Source organism: Octodon degus, unplaced genomic scaffold (genome assembly GCF_000260255.1).
Source record: "Octodon degus isolate 3935 unplaced genomic scaffold, OctDeg1.0 scaffold00033, whole genome shotgun sequence".
Taxonomy (NCBI): domain Eukaryota; kingdom Metazoa; phylum Chordata; class Mammalia; order Rodentia; family Octodontidae; genus Octodon; species Octodon degus.
The window spans coordinates 68,191-88,301 of NW_004524609.1; the positions used below are offsets into that span (position 1 = coordinate 68,191).

Here is a 20,111-nt window from a genome sequence, read left to right on the forward strand (position 1 = left end):
CCACAGTGTGGACACACAGTTGTGTGGCCAAAGCAACCAAAGTCATCCCTTCCCTCAGTGAGAGAGAAAACAGATTTTTTTCATTTCCTAAGGACCACATATTTTGATGGAACTAGCTCCCCCTGTTAAGATGTCACAGAAAACAGGTCTGAAACTGGATCACAATTATTCCTGAGTTGTGTTCACAGTTAAGTTGGGCATACATTTCAAAGGCGGCCTCTGGACAGCCCTCCTCTCTCACGCACACATGCACTCACAAGCTCTCACGCAGTGGGAATGTTATCCAGCTCCTGGGCACAGCTGGCTCATGTCAGGTACTGAACCACAAGGACCATGACCACACAGGTGAGGAGCATCCCGCCAATCATCAAGTACTTGTCCTGGAAAGCCCGCTTCTCAATGAGGCGCATCACTGTGTTGGACAGGCCCAGCGTGTTGGCAATGTCAAGGATCTTCTTCTGAGTCCCCTGGGGTGGACAAGAAGAAAGAAAACAAAGATCAACCTACCTGGCCAAAGATGGGTAAAGGTCAAGATAAACTGAGGCTTTGCTATCTCTTGTTCTTCGGCATACAGAAAGCAACATCTGCCAGAAGCCAACTCACTCTCCTATGGTCAGTTGGTTTTTGATCAAGGTACCACCACAATGCAAAGGAAAAAGAAAAAACGTTTTTTCCAGAGAGTGCTGAAACCACTACCTATGTAATAAATTATCATATATACATTAAAGATACATGTATATTTGATGTACAGTGTAAAACTGCACCCTTTCATATTACATATAAAAATTAATTTGAGATGGATCACAAAATTAAACATAAAAGCTGAAACTATAATAAAGCTTAAAAAAAGCATGATATCTAAAAACTGGAAACAATGTAAACATTTATCAACCAAAAAACAGATATACAAATTACGATATATCCACACAATGGAATACTTGGCAATAAAAAGAACCTAATCACCACATATAACCAACATGAATGAACCTTAAAAATGTCAGAAGGCCAGCAAGATACTCAGTGGACTAAGCACTGCTTAGGCAAGTGGAAAGAACCAGGGTTCAATCCCCAGTACCACATGCCCCGCCAGCCCCGCCCACTGGGCAAGCTGAGCTGGTGACTGAGCCTGGGTATGGTGGCGCACACCTGTAATCCCAGTGCTAGGGAGGCTGAAAACAGGAGGATCACACCAAGTCTGACCTGCATAGTGAGACCCTGTACCAAATACGTATAAATAATCAGAAGTGACAGAGAAAATACTACAATGAATACAGTCATGTAAGGTTCAATAGCAGGCAAAGTGATTTAGAGGGAGAAGTGGTTTCCTGGGGAGATGGACTGCATGACTAGGAAGGAGCAAATGGATCTTTCAGAAGCAGTGCAAATGTCTGTCATTTGAAAGGAGTTAAACAACTAAATGCTTTGTGTGAAAATTCAGCGAAATACACAAATAAGATCCAAACACTTCATTGTATATAAATTAGACTTGAATAAACAAATTTAAAGGGTCAGCAAGATAGCTCAGTGGACTGAGCACCTGCTTAGGCAAGCCCAAGGACCAGGGTTTGGTTCCTGGTACCACAGGACACGCTGGCCCTGCTCCCAGGCGTGCTGAGCCAACAGAGACCAGCATGGTAGCAGACACCTGTAATCTCAGTGCTGGGAGGCTAAAAACAAGAGGATCACTACAAATCTGAGCTGTGTAGCAAGGCCCTATACCAAATACATAAAAATGAAAATAAATTTAAATTTAAAAATTTAGGGCCAGCCAAATAGCTCAGTGGATTAAAGCACCTGCAAGCAGGCCCAGGGACTGGGGGTTTGATCCCTCAGCTTGTTGGCCCTACCCCAGGGGTGTGCTGAGACAGCAATTGAGACTAGGCATGGTGGTGCATGCCTGTAATCCCAGCTCTTGGGAGGCTGTAAACAGGCAGATCACTACGAGTCCGATCTAGTATTGAGACCCTGAACACCTGTAGACCCTTCCCTAAAATACAAAAAAAAAGTCTGTATTTCTGAGGATTTCAAGTGGGGAAAAAAATGGAAAGACAGAAAGTGACAAGCACAATGACCTAAAGGCCTTTACATGAATGTTACTTGCCCTTAACAAGAATATTTTATTCTCAAACCAACAGCACAAATCATCCAGCCTTTCCTTCCTTACTCCTTACTTTTATTTATTTATTTATTTATGTCTGTCTGTCTGTCTGTCTCTCTCTCTTTAATGTATTTGTACAGGGTCTCACTACACAGTTCAGACTCGCAGTGATCCTCCTGTTTTCAGCCTCCCTAGCCCTGGGATTACAGGTATTTGCCACCATGCCCGGACTTGATGGATGGCTCAGGGTGCATGGGGGCAGGACCAGTAGGGCATGTGGTGATGGGGATTGAATCCTTAATTTCTTTTAGAAGAAATTAAACATTACCCCTTCCCTAAAAATAAAAAAAAATTAAAAAATAATTAAATAATAAGTAAATATGGAGCAGACAAAATCCATTATACTTAAACAGATGGATATGGCCTATGGTCCCACATTTGTTTTCTTAATAAACACACATTAATGAGTAAAAGAGAAGAGGCCAGGGAAGCAAGAGGAACAAAAAGTATAATGCACAAGGATTCAGAACCAACATTCTGCCCAGACAAGGATCAATAACCTTTACCAAGGGCTAGGATGTGGCTCAGTGGCAGACCACTTGCCTAGCATTCCCAAGACCTTGGGTTCCATATCCAGCAAACAAAAAAGTGTGAGGGATATGTGAGTGTGTGTGTGTAGATATCACAAGTCAAACTCATCATAAGAAACCAAAAAGATGTTTTTCACGACAATAAAAATGAGACTTACTATCAACCTTGCCTAGCTCTGAACACAATTATTTCATCAAATCAGGTTCAAAGATCAGGCTTCATGTGAAGTGGCCATTAAATTTCAAAAAGTGTATCTATTTTTTAACCACAAATTAGTCCAAATCAAGGTACTTCAGCCTACTTCTTTCATGCTCTCTCCTGGATTCCTTTCAAATTGTTTAGGCAGAAAATTTCCCTCACGGGGTAACCAAGAAACCTCAAGGCTCAACCCACAACCACAGAGACAGGCTTCCAAGCACTGAATCTATGGCAGAAGGTACATGATGCCAGACTTCAGCAGGCAGTGAACATCTGCTTTAGCAAAAGCTCTAACTCTGACTGCTGTTCTTTGGTGTAACATGCAGCCTTGCCCTAAAAATGTGACCCATTTGCTGAGATATGGAAAAGGAGAACAGAAAGTATTTAGAGAAAGGGCAGGCCAGTCAACGTGTTATCTGTTTACTGCAGGTGGTTGTTCTGAAAGAGGCCATCTGAAATCTGCAGCTGTCAGCAGAAGTCAGAGCCACCACAGCTTGCCTGACCCTCTCCCTGGTAAAGATGGCAGGGGCTGTTCAGAACTGTACAATTCTTATGAAACGGACTGGCTCAACGGATCCAACAAAAACTAAGATAAAGCTCATGTTTCTAAGTGACTATTTCTCACAGCTCAGTGGCTAGAAGTGCTTCACACCAGGGGCCCACACCCTGATAAAAGGCAGAGCCCACACCCCATTTGCCACCAGGTCTGATTCAGGAAAAGGGCTGAGGCTGTGACATCAGTCTGTATGTTTCTGTAAACCACTCCCAGGGGGTCAAAGTTTTAGTAATGGCAATGGGTAAGGACTTCTGGGAATACCTGCAGCTCAAGAGAAAAGAGTCACTGGAAACCACCATTATGTGCTCTGCAAGTTATCTACTGCTGTGTTAAGACAGCCCTGAGATCCCATGGGGACTCAGGACTCAAGTACAAAAGGTCCTGGTTGTAAGGTTGTATCTCACAGCTGGGACCCTAAGGAAAAAAATCACCTAGACTGAAACTATGTACATTATAAAAGCAGATGCTATAAAACTTCTCAGCCTATGCAACTGTTCAGAAATGTACAATTCTTATAAAACTGACTGGCTCAACGGATCCAACAAAAACTAAGACAAAGCTCATGTTTTTACTGGTTCCTATGAAGTGCAGTACCCAGGGAAAGACTTGATACTAAGAAAGGCCACTTGACAGCTTGTTTCAAGCAGTGGCAAAGGAAATTTGATTACTCTGGGGCTTACAAAAGTTCATCTCCAACAGGAAGGATCACAAATTAAAGGCTGTCTCATCAAAATTCGGGGACACAAAATAGAAAGCAGGTTCCAAACTGCTGGGTGAGACTAAAACAAGAGGCTTTCTCCCTGTTCCCTAGCAGGGACCACACCTTCAAAGTCAGCCTCTGGGCCCTCAGTGACTCCAGGATACTGTGCCCGCCTCCAATGAGGTCATCCATGCCGTGGTGTATGTTGTGGAGGGAGGAGTTAAATTGCAGTGATTCTTCCATTGGTATGGTGGTGTCAGAGTCCTGGGGAAGGAACACAGGCACTTCATTAACTTGGCCTCCTAAGCAGCTCCTGGGGTCCCACCATATCTGACTACTCAGCCTTTTGGTCCAGGCCAAGCCGAAATAGCCAGATGGAATGATACAAGAGTCAGAGAACATAACATGGAAGAAAAGGCAAAGCAGTGGTGTGAGGAAGTCTTCATTGATATAGAAGTCAGAACTGTCACTCTCCAAATGAGTTCTACTACACTAATAGCATTAATTTCTGCCTCTGTATCATTTCTCATTTAAGAAAAACTATACCTTCAGGATTTCATTCTTTTTTTCCTAAAATCTTTCTCTATAATCAGTCACTAAGGTAACTGTTCCAAATGTTCCTCTACTTGGCTTCCCCTTAGTGGAGTATTAAGTGCTTGCTGTACTTTTTCACTGTTTTATCTACAACTTATCCCTCTGATTAGACTGAGACTAAAGATCAAAGCAATCAAGTTTTCTACTGAAGGACCCATCATGTTCACAATGGGAATATACTTCTTAACAAGCAAGAAATGTTTGCTAAGAAGCAAAAGGGAATGTGGGGGACAGGTTGAATATGCCTTATCTGAAATACTTGCAGCTAAAAAGCATCTCAGGTTTCAGAGAAGTTCAGATTTTGGAATATAGTGGCCTCTCACTTATCACGGAGGTTATATTCCAGAAACCCCCGCAATAAGTGAAATCAGCAAAATTATGTTTAATATATATATGTACATATATGCTAAGATATATATTAAGGCTTTATAAACCCTTCCCATGCTCTTATAAACCTTTCCCACTGTTTTAAAAACATTTGTTAACCATTTTCTAAATTTGTAAATCTATGTAATTTTAACATGTGTACAGTATACAATATGGTATATATTCATCCACTAAAGAAATACATAAACTCTTTTATTTCAATTTAATATTCTTTTAACATGTTAGAATTAACATTTTAATACTGTTATATAATTTAAATTTTTTTAGACAAAAATCATTAAAACCATAAACACTACACATATAATTTACTTCAAAATCCCATGATACAGAGAAAATACACAATAAATAATTTAGATTATTATTTTTTGAAAACCTGCAAAACAGTCTGCGAAAGTTGAACTACAAAATAGCAAGAGACTACTACATTAGCAGATTTTACCAATTGAGTATCCTTGATTTAAAAATTCAAGGGGCCGGGGAGATGGCTCAGTGGAATAAGCGCTTCCCTGGCAAGCACAAGGGTTCAATCCCTGGTTCCGCAAAAAAAAAAAAAAAAAAAAAAAGGAACAAAAAAATAAAAATTCAAAATACTGGTTTGGGTGTTGGAGCATTTTAGATTTTAGACTTTCAGATGAAGGATGCCTACCTGTACTAAGCAAGTACTTTCCACTTCACAAGCTCGTAACACTCAACTCAATCTTCACTCTATTATGAGGCAGTTACTCAATTATTCCCATTTTACAGATTAAAAAAACCTGAAAGGCAGAAAGATGGACTAACTTGTCCAAGATCACACAGCTGATAAAACAGACCCAGCAGGGTACAAGTCCGATGCTGAGCACTGCCTGCTGTTAATCAGTGTCAAGAAACACACCAAGCCCAGTCCTGGGGGCTCTCATTTCATGCTGAAAGTGAACTCGGGACAGGAGCAAGTTGTCACAGTGTGACAGTGTGGTCTCCTCCTGCTTCCTGATGAGAACAAACTCCTACCAAGCAAGGCCATTTTTACCACTTGATCCCTAATTTCCATGTACAAGAATGATTTTAATCATCCCTGTTAACAGTGCAGTATCTTACTAAAGTAATGTTCACTAATTTTCTCAGACTTTCTACTCTCTCAGTACCTTAGTGTTCTACATACAGCTAAGTGGGTCCAAAGATCCCAGTATTTGAAAAGAAATAAAAGATAACCATTATTGAATCCTTTATAAACAAATTTTTACTTTCCCACTTAAAAAGTTAATAGGTAACAGGCCAGTATCTCTCAGAAAAATATACCATAGCTTGGGATAAAATGACCATGAAGAAATTTCACTTGGCAACTCAATGTTTACTAAGATATACAGATATATAGATATATAGATATAGCCTCATTTGAGACTGACAAGAAATAAAATAATCCCAAGCCATCATCACTGGCCTAAAAAACATTTGAATGTAACAAAGTAACTATCAAAAACCCTTTTTTTTTTTTACTGGAGAATGAACCCAGCAAGGCTTTGCACTATACACACACACACACCAAAGCACTGGGATAACAGGCATGCACCATCATACCCAGCGCCATACTTTATATCTCACAGTGTACTAAATTTTTGAATTGTTACTCATTGTGACTTAATTGCTCACTCTGGAGAATCAAAAACTATGTAGATTAAACCCCTCAATAAGAAAATATAAAAACTCCCAAACAATCATGTTTGGTGGAACATATTACACAGGACACAGAAAAAGGCCAATATATTCTATAGCCATCCATGTTTGGCAAATGATCCTATTGGTACTAAAAGGCTGAGACAATGGGTTCCAAGAAATTGAACATGAAAGCTGAACAAGCAATCTTCAAACAGACTCAAGGTAAGCAGGTCATCTAACACTAAACATCTGCTAACAAATTCCTCCAAATTGCTGCCCAGACCAGAGGCAAACATTTTAATGCATTTGACACTGGAACCACACACATACACAGCACAATAGTAATTGCCTGGGGGCAGCTTTGAAATGCTGCCTTCCCTACAAATGATCTCAGTTCTAATCATCTGTCTCTATCTGATCACAAAAACATTTCGACCATGTGAACTTCCACCTCTCTGCACTGGACAGGCAAATGAAGTTATTTTCACCCCTGCCATTCCTTTAATTTTAACTATGTCCTCTTCAGGTTTCTTGGTAGAAAAAAAAAGCCCTGTCTCAGTCTGCTCAGTGGCAGTACACAAAGGCCCTTGTCATTCCGCCTGGTCCCATCAGTCTGTTCACATCATGCCCCAACTCCCCAAGAAGATGCTCAGCTGCCTGAGCGGACCTGATGATGTGTCAAATGCCCATCAACCCCACTTGGCCTGGCTTACATTGGTGGTGAAGTTTCGAGACAGAAGCTCCTCTCGCTGTCTCTCCTGCTGCTCCCTGGCATAGCGCCGATGCTGGAAATTTCTAAGAGCCGTCTGCAGGTGCTGGGTATCATATTTTAATTGGTCTACTCGACTGTAATTGATGGAGAGAGAAATTACATTCCAGGAACCTAAGGAGGCACAATCTGAAGCAGCTAGACTTTATACTCGACATCTTTTCTTATCCTTTTACCCAGAAAATATATGAACTAGTGACATTAAAAGTAAAGACATAGACTATGGCTAAAGTAGGTGCTAACACATAAGATCCCAGCAGCTTTACTTAAATATGTGCTGATCTCTGATTCTAGATGCATTATAGGGAACAGGTGACAAGAAGCAGGTTCAATGACCCCTTCCTGACCTTTTATGGATTATATCACTCTCCTGGAAGAAGCCCAAGGGCATCTTTGAGGTGAAGTACCAATGAAGTTCCTAAAACTATGGCAGCAGGGGCTGGAAGTGGAGATGTTGATGGTGGTTTCATTTTAATTTCATGGTATAGTATCAAACATCAGATCAGTATTTCATTATGAATAGACTGACTGAAGTGAAAATTTACAAGCACAGCTTCATTTCAACCCAGGAAGAACAGAGTGAGACCCAAGTAACAAAGTCATACTGCATGCCAGCATTAGGTTTTAAGCAACCAGGGAGGGACAATTAGCTCAGCAGATTAAAGCAGGCACAGGGGCCAGGGTTCAATCCCAGGGCCTGCTGTGCCGGCCCAGCCCCCAGGGCACACTGAGATAGCAACTGAGAACAAGCTTGGTGGTGCACATCTGTAATCCCAGCTCTTGGGAGGCTATCAACAAGCAGATCACTATGAGTCCTATCTACGCAGTGAGTCCCTGAACACCCTGTAGACCCCTTCCAAAGATAAAAAAAAAGAAGCCAGGGGTCTGGTCAGCAAAACAGAAATGGCAACAAAATTTCAAAATAAAACATCAAAGAAGGAAGGAATCACAGGTCTATGGCTTTTGCTTTTGAGGGGTATCACTCATAGAACTGTACCCTTTTGGAGATTTTTATCTTTACATCGTCTGTTTTTCAGTATGTACATGGACTCTGGAAACATTCTATGGCTTCCCCTGGGGGAAGTCTTGGCTTGACAGACCTGGGAAATCGAGCCACGTCAGAAGGCAGCACTCACAGTTTGGCGTTCTGTCTTTTATTAGGAGGCTCCTTGCTAGACAAAATCTCCAGGCGTTCTAGACGGCCGAATACTTGGTCTATGCTTGCTTGTATTTCCTTTTCTACTACTGTACAAAAGAGAAAAAAAAGTAACTGCTGGAAAAGAGATAATGAACTTAAATTAGGATGACAAACCTATTTTTCCATATCCAATAAACTAAAAAATACTTTGTTTTTCGGTACCAGTGATTGAACTTGGGACCCTGGTTGCCAGGAAGACACTTAAGCTATATCCAAAAGCCCTGGAAGCCCTTATATAAATGCCTTTAGTTGAGCTGCTGTGTCTATCTTTATGTCCTGAATCAATTCAATATGTTTCCCTCTCATGGTCATTTTCACTTTGGGGAACAACTAGAACTAGCATGGTGCCAGATCTGGTGAATCAAGGTGGCTAAGAATACAATGTGATACTTTCTAGAAGCCTGCCTTTTCACAGGATGGCACCTGGCAGCGACAGTCACTACATTTCTTGATTATGCCTCATAAAGACATGAAAGATGACTTTCAGAACTGCTTGAGAAGGTAACAAGAATAACAGTGTGTGTTGAAGATGAGAGAAAATATGCCGAAGGGGACTAATGGCCTTTTATTATAATACATTTTTTAAAAATTTAAATGCTCCAGAATGGTCATCTTATGACCCAGAAATAAATGCTTAGAGTTTAACATACGTATTTTTGGTTCTTTCGCATATTTGGTTTTTTTAAAATTTATTTATTTTATTTATTTATTTGTGTGTGTGTGTGGCCAGCTCAGCCCACCTGGGGGCGGGGCTGGCTGGCATGTGGTGCTGGGGGATTGAACCGCGGTCCCAGTGCTTTGCTAAGCTTGTTGTAAGTAGGTGCTTTAGACCACTGAGCCATCTTACCAGCCCTCTTTCAGATATTTGATGGTTACTGAGATACTGTGAATAATTGCTTTGCAAAATAGTTTTAATCACCCAATAATATACTGTGAATATTTTCCATGTAATAATTCAATAAAATATTATTTTTAAGCTTTTGAGTGAAAAAAAATTTAAATGCTCACTAGTGTTTGTTCATCCCTTGTGTGTGTATATGATACATATTTCAAGTTTTAATAAGCTAAAGAATAAATCTATACAAATTTTCTACCTTTAATCTCTTTCCTTTGAGACTGACCTCAAATACTGATTATAAACACATAATAAAAGGAATGCCAGTTGAATTCCTACAGATATAAGGTTAAAAATTCAAAAAATATTCATATGGAAATACACAGAATAGTGTTCCCTAAAAGTTTTCCATTACAATGAGTGGGCTACGCTGTTAGGATTCCCTGAACCTAACTATCATTAAGAACAGCCCAGGAAAGAATCCACAGATAAGAAGATATGATAAATACATTCATTTTCCATTATTTCCTTTGATGAGACAGTCAAAATGAACTCTTTTCCATTTCGAGTCATTTAACAATGAGATTATTGGGCTGGCAAACAAAGTCCAATGGACAAGAATGGAACCACACACAAAATAAAGCATCCAGGCTGCTTCTTGCCCCACTAAGAAGTGATACAGTAGCACTGCCCTTCTCAGGCCTTCATACCTACAGTGAACACATGTGGTTTAAACTAGAATGCCATAGGGCACGGGGGCAAGACAAGAGATTCTTTTGGAACTATGAAAAGAAAAGAGAAAATGCAAAAACAAACATGGCATGAACCAGGCAGTGAAGTGACAAAAGATCTCTGGAAGTCTGTATGGCTGAATGAAAAAGGGGCCTTTTCTTGGAACAGGATAAAATAAAACAAAACTAAACAACCTAAATTCTTAAAAAGAAATCATGGTGTGAGAACTAAACTAATTAATATTGCTATTCATTTCTGAATAATCCTCCTAAAAAGTCAGTTCTCAGCTCAAAAATGGCCAGTACCAGTTAAACATCTTTGAGTTTTTATGGAGTGCATTCCTCTAAAGACTAGGTAATTAGATTAAGACAGATGGGGAAAAGGACCTCCATTCCCATAGGGCCATGTCAGGTTGAGTGGAAGGGTAATGGGGGGATAAGACTTGTGGGATTCCAAAAGGCAAATCAGGGAAATCAGTGACTCTGCCATAGGGTTTTTTCTTTCTACCCTAACAACAAAACTCATTCCATGCTAAATCATTATGCCCCCAAGGCAGAATGCAGTCAGGAAACCCAGCCCATTAGCACCGTGTCATCAGAGAAAGGACTCTGTTCTCCATAGTTAATTACTCACAGTGCACAGACTGCTTGTCTGCTGTCTCCAGATGTCCCATGTGAGACTGGATCTCATGGACCTGCCTATCAGAAGAGGAGAGAGGAAATGAGTGAGGCAGAAATAATCAAGTGTGTTTCAGTCAGGAAAGACAATTTTTCTGATACAAACATGTAACTGATTTAAACTGACAGCCAAGCTGAACTGTAAAATTTGTATGTGGTGCTTTAGGCCACATATTTTGGCATGGTTTCTAATATGTGAATTTCTAATATGTGAATGCTAATATTAATAATACTGATAAGTAGTATTTAGTGAGTGTTTGCTGTATCTAAAACACTGCTAAGTCAATAACCCTATGAGCAAAACACTATCAGTCTTCATTCTCTAAATAAGACACTGAAACCCAGAAAGGTTACGTAACTTGTTCAAGATCACACAGAAAGTGATAAACTCAACCCAGATCGAGCCAATCTTGCTCTCTGTTCTATGACCCAATGTGCTGAGCTCTGGTCTGTACTATAAAGAGTCAAAGGGCAAGGAAGATATAATCCTTGTCCTTGAGAAATAATGTAATTAGGAGTGACAGGCCAGATAAGACATGAAAAAGCCCTGAAAAAATTTATGAAAAAACCAATACACATAACCGTAAACAATTACAAAGCTGAGGAGCTATGCACAGTGGTATGAGGCGAAGCAGGCTGACAATGCATGAGCTGGGAAGTCTGGATGGAGGGATTCTAAGAATCACTTTAAAAAAGAAAGATGCGACTTAATGAAGGAAAATATAAAGAAAATGATACATGAAAAGGCATGCAAGGCATGTCATGCACATGATAAGCAGACTGTCCCACCTTAGGAGAGTCACTTAGCAGAAAATGAGACATGAGTTGAAAACCATTCAGAAAAAGGCCCTCTAAGACAGGAATCTCTTGTTTGGTAAACATGTTTTCCGGGTAACAAAAGTAAGTGCTATCTCAATTGGAAATGTAACATAGTTCCAGACATCAGGCCCCAGAGCACTCTGAAGGCTTCCCAATGCCTGGCCAAGGGTACCTTCAGAACCCTCCTTAAAGGGTCCTGTCATTAGTCTCTAAATACTGCCACCTGGTACTTTTGGTCTCTTCATGGTAGAGCCCACACGGAAGGGGTGGGCTCTACCATGAAGTTCTCCAAGACTACAGAGAAAGAAAGGTCAGCAATCTTCCTCTACTAAGTGCACTGCAGAGCATAACCACAAACTTACCAATGCTGGCCAAGAGTCAAAATTTGGTTCCGCTCACCTCTAGTCTTTTTTGGGACCTTTATGGCTTCTAAATATGTCCTAGAGTACCAGAAGGACCTAAGCCATCTAAGGACACCCAGAGTATGCCTCGGCAAGCCTTGTAACCCTGAAAAGTAACTAGCAATCACTATACTAGAGTCTCAGGATTAGATGGTTACTTCAGTAAGATAAGTCCGTCCAAGGTATTTTACAACAGGGGGGTGGGTATGGGGATGTGGAAGCTGATACAGGAACACAGCTAGAGGTAAAAACCATGTGGAACATCTGGATCAGGGTAAAAACATGAATAACTACAGAAGACTGAATAGTAATAATGATGGATACAAGAATTAGGGTTTTTCTGAAGGCCTGGATTTAGGCGGTGAGGTAAATTTGCATTATTGACTTAATAAAGCAAATGAGAAAGTTGGTGGCAGGGACAATAAGGTGGACACAAGACACGTGTCAACAAAACATAGCCAAGACAACTCTAGGGAAGTATGTGGAGTGATGATTTGCTCTAACTGCTATTAACATTTATTACAAAGCCATAATAATTAAAACAATAATAGTAGCAGTCAGGGACCAAAGGACAAAGACAAACCCTAATCCCCAGACCCAAAAGAGATCCCAGAAGCAGTTTTGAATTTTGGGAACTTGGTGACATAAATCAGTTGCAAAAGAGTGGACCTTGAAGAAAGAGAAAGAGGAGGAAGAAGAGGTGGGAGGAAGAGGGATGAGGGGAAGGAAGAGGAAGAGAATATAGTACAACAAATGTGGACAGTTCATTTTGTTGTTTGTATGGAAGACAGTTTACTAACACCACCAAAAAACCTCAGGATTGTTTAAAACCTAAATGTGCTCTGTGTGGTGATGCACTCCTATAATCCCAGCACTTGGGAAGCTGAAGCAGAAGGATTGTCCAAAGTTCTAGGCCAGTGTGGGCTACACAGTGAGGTCAAGTTCAGCCTAGACTATACAGCAAGACCCTGTCTCAACACCCCCACAAAAACCTCTTCAATATAAAAAGCAATGTTTTCAAACTTTCTGAAGAATACACATATGCATAAATGATCCTGGGTTAAAGGAGTTTTGTTTTGATAAGAGTCAGGATCTCACTTTGTAGTACACGCTATGCCCAGCAAAGAGGGATTTCTTATAATAAACCCCAAAATACCTCCCAAAACCTACAAACCACAAACTATATTAGAACAAAAAAATTCTTTGTACCACAGGCACTATAAAGTAAAAAATTAAAAGATGGCACAGACTGGAAGATACCTAAAGCAAACACAGACTGACGTCAAGAATACATATATTTGCTGAGTTAACACACCTATAATATTCAAATAATGGAACTAAACAAAAAAAGAGGATACAGATCAATGTCCATTTTGTATCTGTGTATTCAAAGTGGTTAGGATAGATATACAGTTACATTCTCTTAATGAATAGAGTGATTTGCTCTAATGGTGTTTGTAAATAGGATATCATGTCCACATCTTGTATAGCAATTAACCACTAAGAAGAATGTATGCAATGTGTTAATTATTGAAACTGTCCTACCAATTTGGTTTGAAACTGTCTCATTGCTATTTGTTTCTCAATAAAATTATGAGGAAAAAAAGAATACATATAAATAACTGCTAAATCAAATAACATTTTTTTTTTCTGGTTCTTGAGGTGTGTGTGCATTATTTCTGTGTGTCATCATCTTACCATGCAAGGGCAGACTACAAATTCTTCCTCCTTATTTTTTTTATTCTTATTTTATTTATTTATTTATTTATTTATTTTTTGGCGGAACTGAGGATTGAACTCAGGCCCTTGCGCTTGCCAGGGAAGCGCTTATTCCACTGAGCCATCTCCCTGGCCCCAAATAACAATAAAATGGACAAAGGCAAATGACAAGGAAAACTATATGATCAATAAACATGGAAAAAAAATGTTTGACTTTATCAGTAACTCTTTTTTTTTTTGTCCCTCGAATGCCTTCAGGGCACTTTTGGCCAGCGGGAGAGTTGTGAGGTTCGAACTCCAGCAACCTGAGGCTGACAGCTTTGTGGAAGCAGCCACTTAAAGGACTGAGCTAGGGCCAGGCCCCCTATCAGTAACTCTTAAAAACAATGAGTTCACAGTGCTCCCACCAGGATGACAGATGGTTTAAAGTACATACATTATTGTGGGGAAACTAGACCTCTCATACTTGGTTGGCAGGATTATGAACTGGTAACACAATTTAATAGCCTTCTGTTACATCCAGTAGGACCAATATGCATCTACCATGTGATCTAGAATTTCATTTCTAGTAGTACTTCCCAGGCATATATGCAGACATCCTCAAAGTATTTCCATATAGAGCCACAATCCACCATCCATAATTCTGAAATTAAAAAAAGTTGTGAAAAACCAAGTTTTTTTGTAAGTTTCTTGCAAACTAATTAGGTGATAAAAACTGATCAGATATGAAATGTGTGGGTTTTGTTTATTCCACAAATTTCAAATGTATACAGTGTAAAATTTAAAATTTTTTTATGTATCTTGTATTGTCCTTATGTGCACAATGTTACATTACATAAGGGTGTGTATACTATATTTGTTTCCTAAAAGCTAAAAGAAAGTTGAATTCCATAGTAGTTTTTCCTGAAGAGTTTCAGATAAAGGACTGTGTACATACATACTTAGAAAAAAAAAAAACCTGATAATAATCCAAGTATTCATCACAAAGGAAATTGGTAATGCAGCAGTTTAATTAAACTATAAAGCAATTAAATAAAAGAGCTAGATCTATTCACATCAACATGGAAAATACGAATCTGTATGCTAAGACAATATTGAATAAAAAAATCCTCAGCAGTGTATATCTGTATCATGTTGGAACATTAAACAAACAGTAGTACAGATTGCTTGTGAAATCAAACATAGGAAGAATAAAATCAAGACAGAAGGATCTGAGAGAAGCCTATCTCTGGGGCTGAAAGAACAGGTACAGGGTCTTTTAATACAACCTCTGCCTCTAAATTCATAATCTGAAGCATGTGTATTAATAAATCCTGATATATGGGTTGTTACCATTTTTATGTTTGAAATATTTCACAGATAACTAAATATAATAAATAGGGTCCTACCCACCTATGTTCCAAATGTTAAGAGTCAATGGCTTGATAGTGGCATACATCTGTAATCCCAGCTACTCAGGTGGTTGTGGCAGGAATTGCAAGTTCAACAAGATTTTGTCTCAAGACAGAATAGGTAAAAAGGGCTGAGGAAGTAGCTCATTGGAAGGCCCCGGTTCAATCATCAATACGCGGGAGAAAAGAAGTCAATGGTTCAATAAGGACCATTATTCACATATCGATTAAGTAATTGTCATATGCAATCTATGGCCTGTGGGAAAGGAAACTCAGGTATGTGGACAGTGGGAAAAAAAGTGATACATTGAGGTACTATAGTAATTCCATGTTGATTACAAGAGGCACTGGTAGTTTCTCATATTTTATCAATACGGCTTCATGATAATATGAATTGAAGAATTTGTAGAAGGCTAAACAATTATACCCAAGGGATTATAAAAAAAAAATTCCTAGCATTCCAAGACAGCGCTGGCTTTCACTTTATGTTTTGTCAAAATTTTTAGAAACTGTATGCACAAAAAGTTCACATAGGATTCTGTACTATATTGACTGGTTAAGGTGTTCTATGACAAAACAGTACTAAGTTAGGTTTCAATTAGGTTAGAACAGTAAGATATCTTTGTCAGGGATGAAAAATATTTTGTCTTTAAATTAATGTTTAATTTGTTCGGTGTACAAATATAGACTAAATTCTGTGAACCACCTGTTAAAAGAAACAATTAAGGTTTTCCCCAATAGAAAAAGAACAAGACAATTGGGGAAGAGTTTGAAAGCCAGAAGAGTAGTCCAAAGAGCTTATGAAGCCAAGTCTGGAAAAAAAGAACAAATCTACTAGTATAGGACAACTGATACTGAGTTGATACATTAGGAGGGGCAATCAGCTTATTTCTTGTGGCTGCTTCTTAAGGGAGACCCAGAACCCTAATGTACATATTTTAAGATGACAAATGTCAACTTGACATAGAAAAAAATAACCAATTATGAACTGTCTCTTCCACAAAAAAGGAGAAAAAGAGTCCTTATACATTTAAACATGGGGTACATGGATTGCCTTGGATCTTTCTTACAAAGGTCTTCATGATCAGAGTCACAGTTGCAGTAGAAGATCTTAGTAGTTTCATGGCTTAAGGTTCTATGAGGACAGTAGGACAGATAATAATAGTACCCAAAAACAATAATACTCTGGCTTTGTCTTGCTATTTTTTAAGTTAAAAAGGCTAAACTTTAACAAGCTGCACAGAAAGAAACACTACTGACTTTTCCCAATTTCTGTTTGTTTTGAATAAGTTAGAATTAGAGAAGATACAGCCAACAGAATGATTCCAAATTTTATATTTTTTGCTGAGAATAAATGCAAACAACACAGCAAATACAAGTTACCCAGGGGAAACTACAGTATGCCTAGCAAAAAATGAGTTTCAAATGAACTGGGAGCTCAAGCAACACACTAACAGTTGACAAGGAACAAGTAATACATATGTATGACACTGGAAAATAGAAATAAAATCTTAGGGTCTGCCAGATAGCTCAGCAACTAAAGTGCCTGCTTAGGCAAATGCTGAGGCTGGGGGTTAGATCCCTGGGGCCTGCTGTGCCAGTCCCGCCCCCAGGGTGCACTGAGAAGGCAACTGAGACGGGGCATAGTGGCCCACGCCTGTAATCCCAGAGCTTGGGAGGTTGAAAACAGGAGAATCACTACAAGTCCGATCTATGTAATGAGGCCCTGTACACCCTGTGTAATTCTAACACTAGGAAGTCATAAGGAAGGAAGGAAAGACGGAAAAGAAAGAAAGAGAAAAGAGAAGGAAGGAAGGAAGGTCGGTCGGTTGGTCTGTCTTAGCCCTGTTTTGGCATGGAGTCCACTACTGGCTTGGGTGATAATAGAAGCAAATAAAGAACTATTAGGAAATAAGCGAAAGGAACTATTGCCCCTTTTAAACATAGCTTACAGAAGATACAGGAATTACATCCCTCTCCACCAAGCTCAGCAACCTTGTATGCATGCTTTTTCTGACCATAAGAAAGAAACAAGGTTTGGAAAGATTTATGTACCAGCTAAGGAATAATGAGCAAGGAGAATCACCATGACTTAGACATTCTACTCTGTGGTGCCTCCATCAATTGTAAAATAGAGATACTAATTTAACAAACCAAGAAAATTACAGAACCCCATGCAATATAAAAATGCTATGTAATCTATACAGCCTCACATAAGTTTGCTGTTGTTTTTACCTTACTCAAAAGTAGTAAGACTCACCTGGTCATTTTTACATCATACAACTTGCCCATACATTCAGCCTGTATCTCATGAAAAGGCAAAATTGGAAAAGGAAAAATTCGTGCTTTGATTTGGGTTTTTTGGGACAAGGTATCCCTATGTAGTTCAGACTGGCCTCAAACTCACAGCAATCCCCTTATCTAACCTCTTGAGTGTTACAATTACAGGCATGCACCACCATGCCCATTGGAGATTAGAGTTCTTAAAATCAGCTGCTCATCAGAATTACCTCAGAAGTTTTTCAATATAGAGCTTTTTTGTCTCAAAACTACTGAAGAAAATCTAAGGGATAGGACAAGCAGCTAATTCTGAACTATACAAGGAAATTACATGGGTACCTTTACAACCACTGAGATCTCAAAAAGAAGTCTATTTGCTCCTCTATAAAGTTCACCTTATGATGTAGTATGTAATAAAATATGAGAGACAAATAGTTATGAATCTGAAAGTTCAATAAAGTTATAGGAAAAAAAGTTCACCTTAATGAACTATTACTTAAGTATAAAATGTTTGGTTTTCATTTATTCATTATTAAGATAGTTCAGGGGCTTCCAAAATACATTACTTTCAGCTGGCTCTGGTGGTACATACTTAAAATCTCAGCACTCAGGAAGCAGAAGCAGGAGGATCACCATGACTTGGTCATTAGCCTGGGCCACAACAGTGAGTTCAAGACGAGCCTAAACTACATAGAGAGGCCCTGGCTCCAAAATATCAAAAGGAAAAAAAGAAGATACATTGCTTTAAAGTGTTGACTATGGGCTGGTGAGATGGCTTAGTGGTCTAAAGCACCTACTTAGAACAAGCTTAGCAAAGCACAGGGACCACGGTTCTAATCCCCCAGCACCATATGCCAGCCAGCCCTGCCCCCTGGTGGGCTGAGCTGGCCACACACACACACACACAAATAAATAAATAAAATTAAAAAAAATAAAAAATAAAAAAATAAAGTGTTGACTACATATATTTTCAGGAACATGGCATAAGATAACCCCAAATAGGATTCAAAATTCTAATAGTTAATAGGCTTGGTTACTGTTCTTAATTCACAGATTAACTTCAAGCTACTAAGTCTGCCACGCCTAGTTATCACAAAAGAGCAGTTCTTTTTTTTTTTTTTTAAATATTTATTTATTTTTATTTATTACATTTATTTATTGTATGTGTGTGTGGCCAGCTCAGCCCACCAGGGGGCGGGTCTGGCTGGCATGTGGTGCTGGGGATCGAACCGCGGTCCCTGTGCTTTGCCAAGCTTGTTTCAAGTAGGTGCTTTAGACCACTGAGCCATCTCTCCAGCCCCAAAAGAGCAGTTCTTAGTAATGTTTCTTAGTAACATAAATGTAACTTTCATTCCTTTTCCAAATAACTCACAGAATAGTTTTAAAGCCCTTTCCTATAATTCTTATAAAAGAATAGAGCTCCTGGCCAAGCAAATAGCTCAGCAGCTTGAGTGCCTCCCTGGCAAATGCAAGGTCCTGAGTTCCATCCCTGGTACTGCAAACAAAAAGTTTTATGGCCAATCAAATAGCCCAGCGGATTAAAGCCCTTGCAAGCAGGCATAAGGCCTTGGGTTCAATCACGTGGCCTGCCTTGCCGGCCCAGCCCCTGGGGCGTGCTGAGACAGCAATTGAGACCAGGCTTGCATGCCTGTAATCCCAGCTCTTGGGAGGCTATATACAGGCGGATCACTACGAGTCTAATCTAATAGTGAGACCCTGAACACCCTGTAGACCCTTCCCCCCGCCAAAAAAAAAAAAAAAAACTCCCAAGATAAAAGCAAATCCTGTCCTTACAAAGTAATTTCTTCACTGTCATCCACCCAAATCAAACATTTCCTCACCAAAGTAAAAAGGAAACTCATAAGCTTAGAAAATAAGAGTAAAAAGAATCATCATTGTTTTACTCCTAGCTCCCCAAAGCATTTCTTTTGTTATGAACTCACTATGGAGGCTGAGCACCTATTTTGTTCTATAGTCAAGCTTTGAGGAGTGTGTTCTTAAAGTGTTTTCATTAGCTCAAAACTACAGCATACCTTTGAAAGCTCTTAAAATAGATTAGGTATAGACCACAAAAAACTGAAAACAGGGACCCCATGTCCATCAACAGATAAATGGATAGCATGCAGCCTGTAACACACAGTGGAGTATAACTTAGGCATTAAAAAGAATGACATTCTTGCCAGAACTTCCACCTCCAGCCAGAAGTCAGGCCTGGTGTGGAACCCAGCAGTGGAATTCCTGGAAGAGCAGCTAGGAGCGAGGTCCGGCCAGCTAATCCAGGAGCAGAACAGCTCACCAGTGGGGAATAGCGGGGTCACTTCCCCAAGCACAGCAGCCAGACCCAAGCAAGGCCCAGCTGAATGAGGTCGAACTTGGTAGATCCAGATCTGGTAAGTTGCTAGACCCAGATCTATGACAGCATCCTCCCCCACCTCCACCTCTCTCTCTCTGTAACATATATACTGTTACCCTGTTTCTGTCATTTTTCTATTTGTTTTTGCTTCTGTTCTCACTCTTCAAATTAAAATAAA

The 20,111-nt window shown here is 39.6% G+C and overlaps 1 protein-coding gene across 2 annotated transcripts in view; it reads right to left on the reverse strand.

Annotated features, from left to right (window-relative positions):
• Positions 1-54: 54 nt before the first annotated feature.
• The window catches only part of Gosr2 (golgi SNAP receptor complex member 2), a 21,357-nt gene continuing 1,300 nt past the window's right edge, over positions 55-20,111 (reverse strand). Inside the window, exons 2-6 of one of the 2 annotated variants that reach the window (XM_004629986.2) lie at positions 10,927-10,991; positions 8,665-8,773; positions 7,473-7,605; positions 4,267-4,407; positions 55-467 (exon numbers count right to left, since the gene is read on the reverse strand). In XM_004629986.2, coding sequence (XP_004630043.1) covers positions 306-467; positions 4,267-4,407; positions 7,473-7,605; positions 8,665-8,773; positions 10,927-10,991 — 610 coding nt within the window. In that variant the 3' untranslated portion in view covers positions 55-305. The remainder of the gene's footprint in view (positions 468-4,266; positions 4,408-7,472; positions 7,606-8,664; positions 8,774-10,926; positions 10,992-20,111) is intronic. The other variant, XM_023713875.1, reaches the window with a different exon arrangement.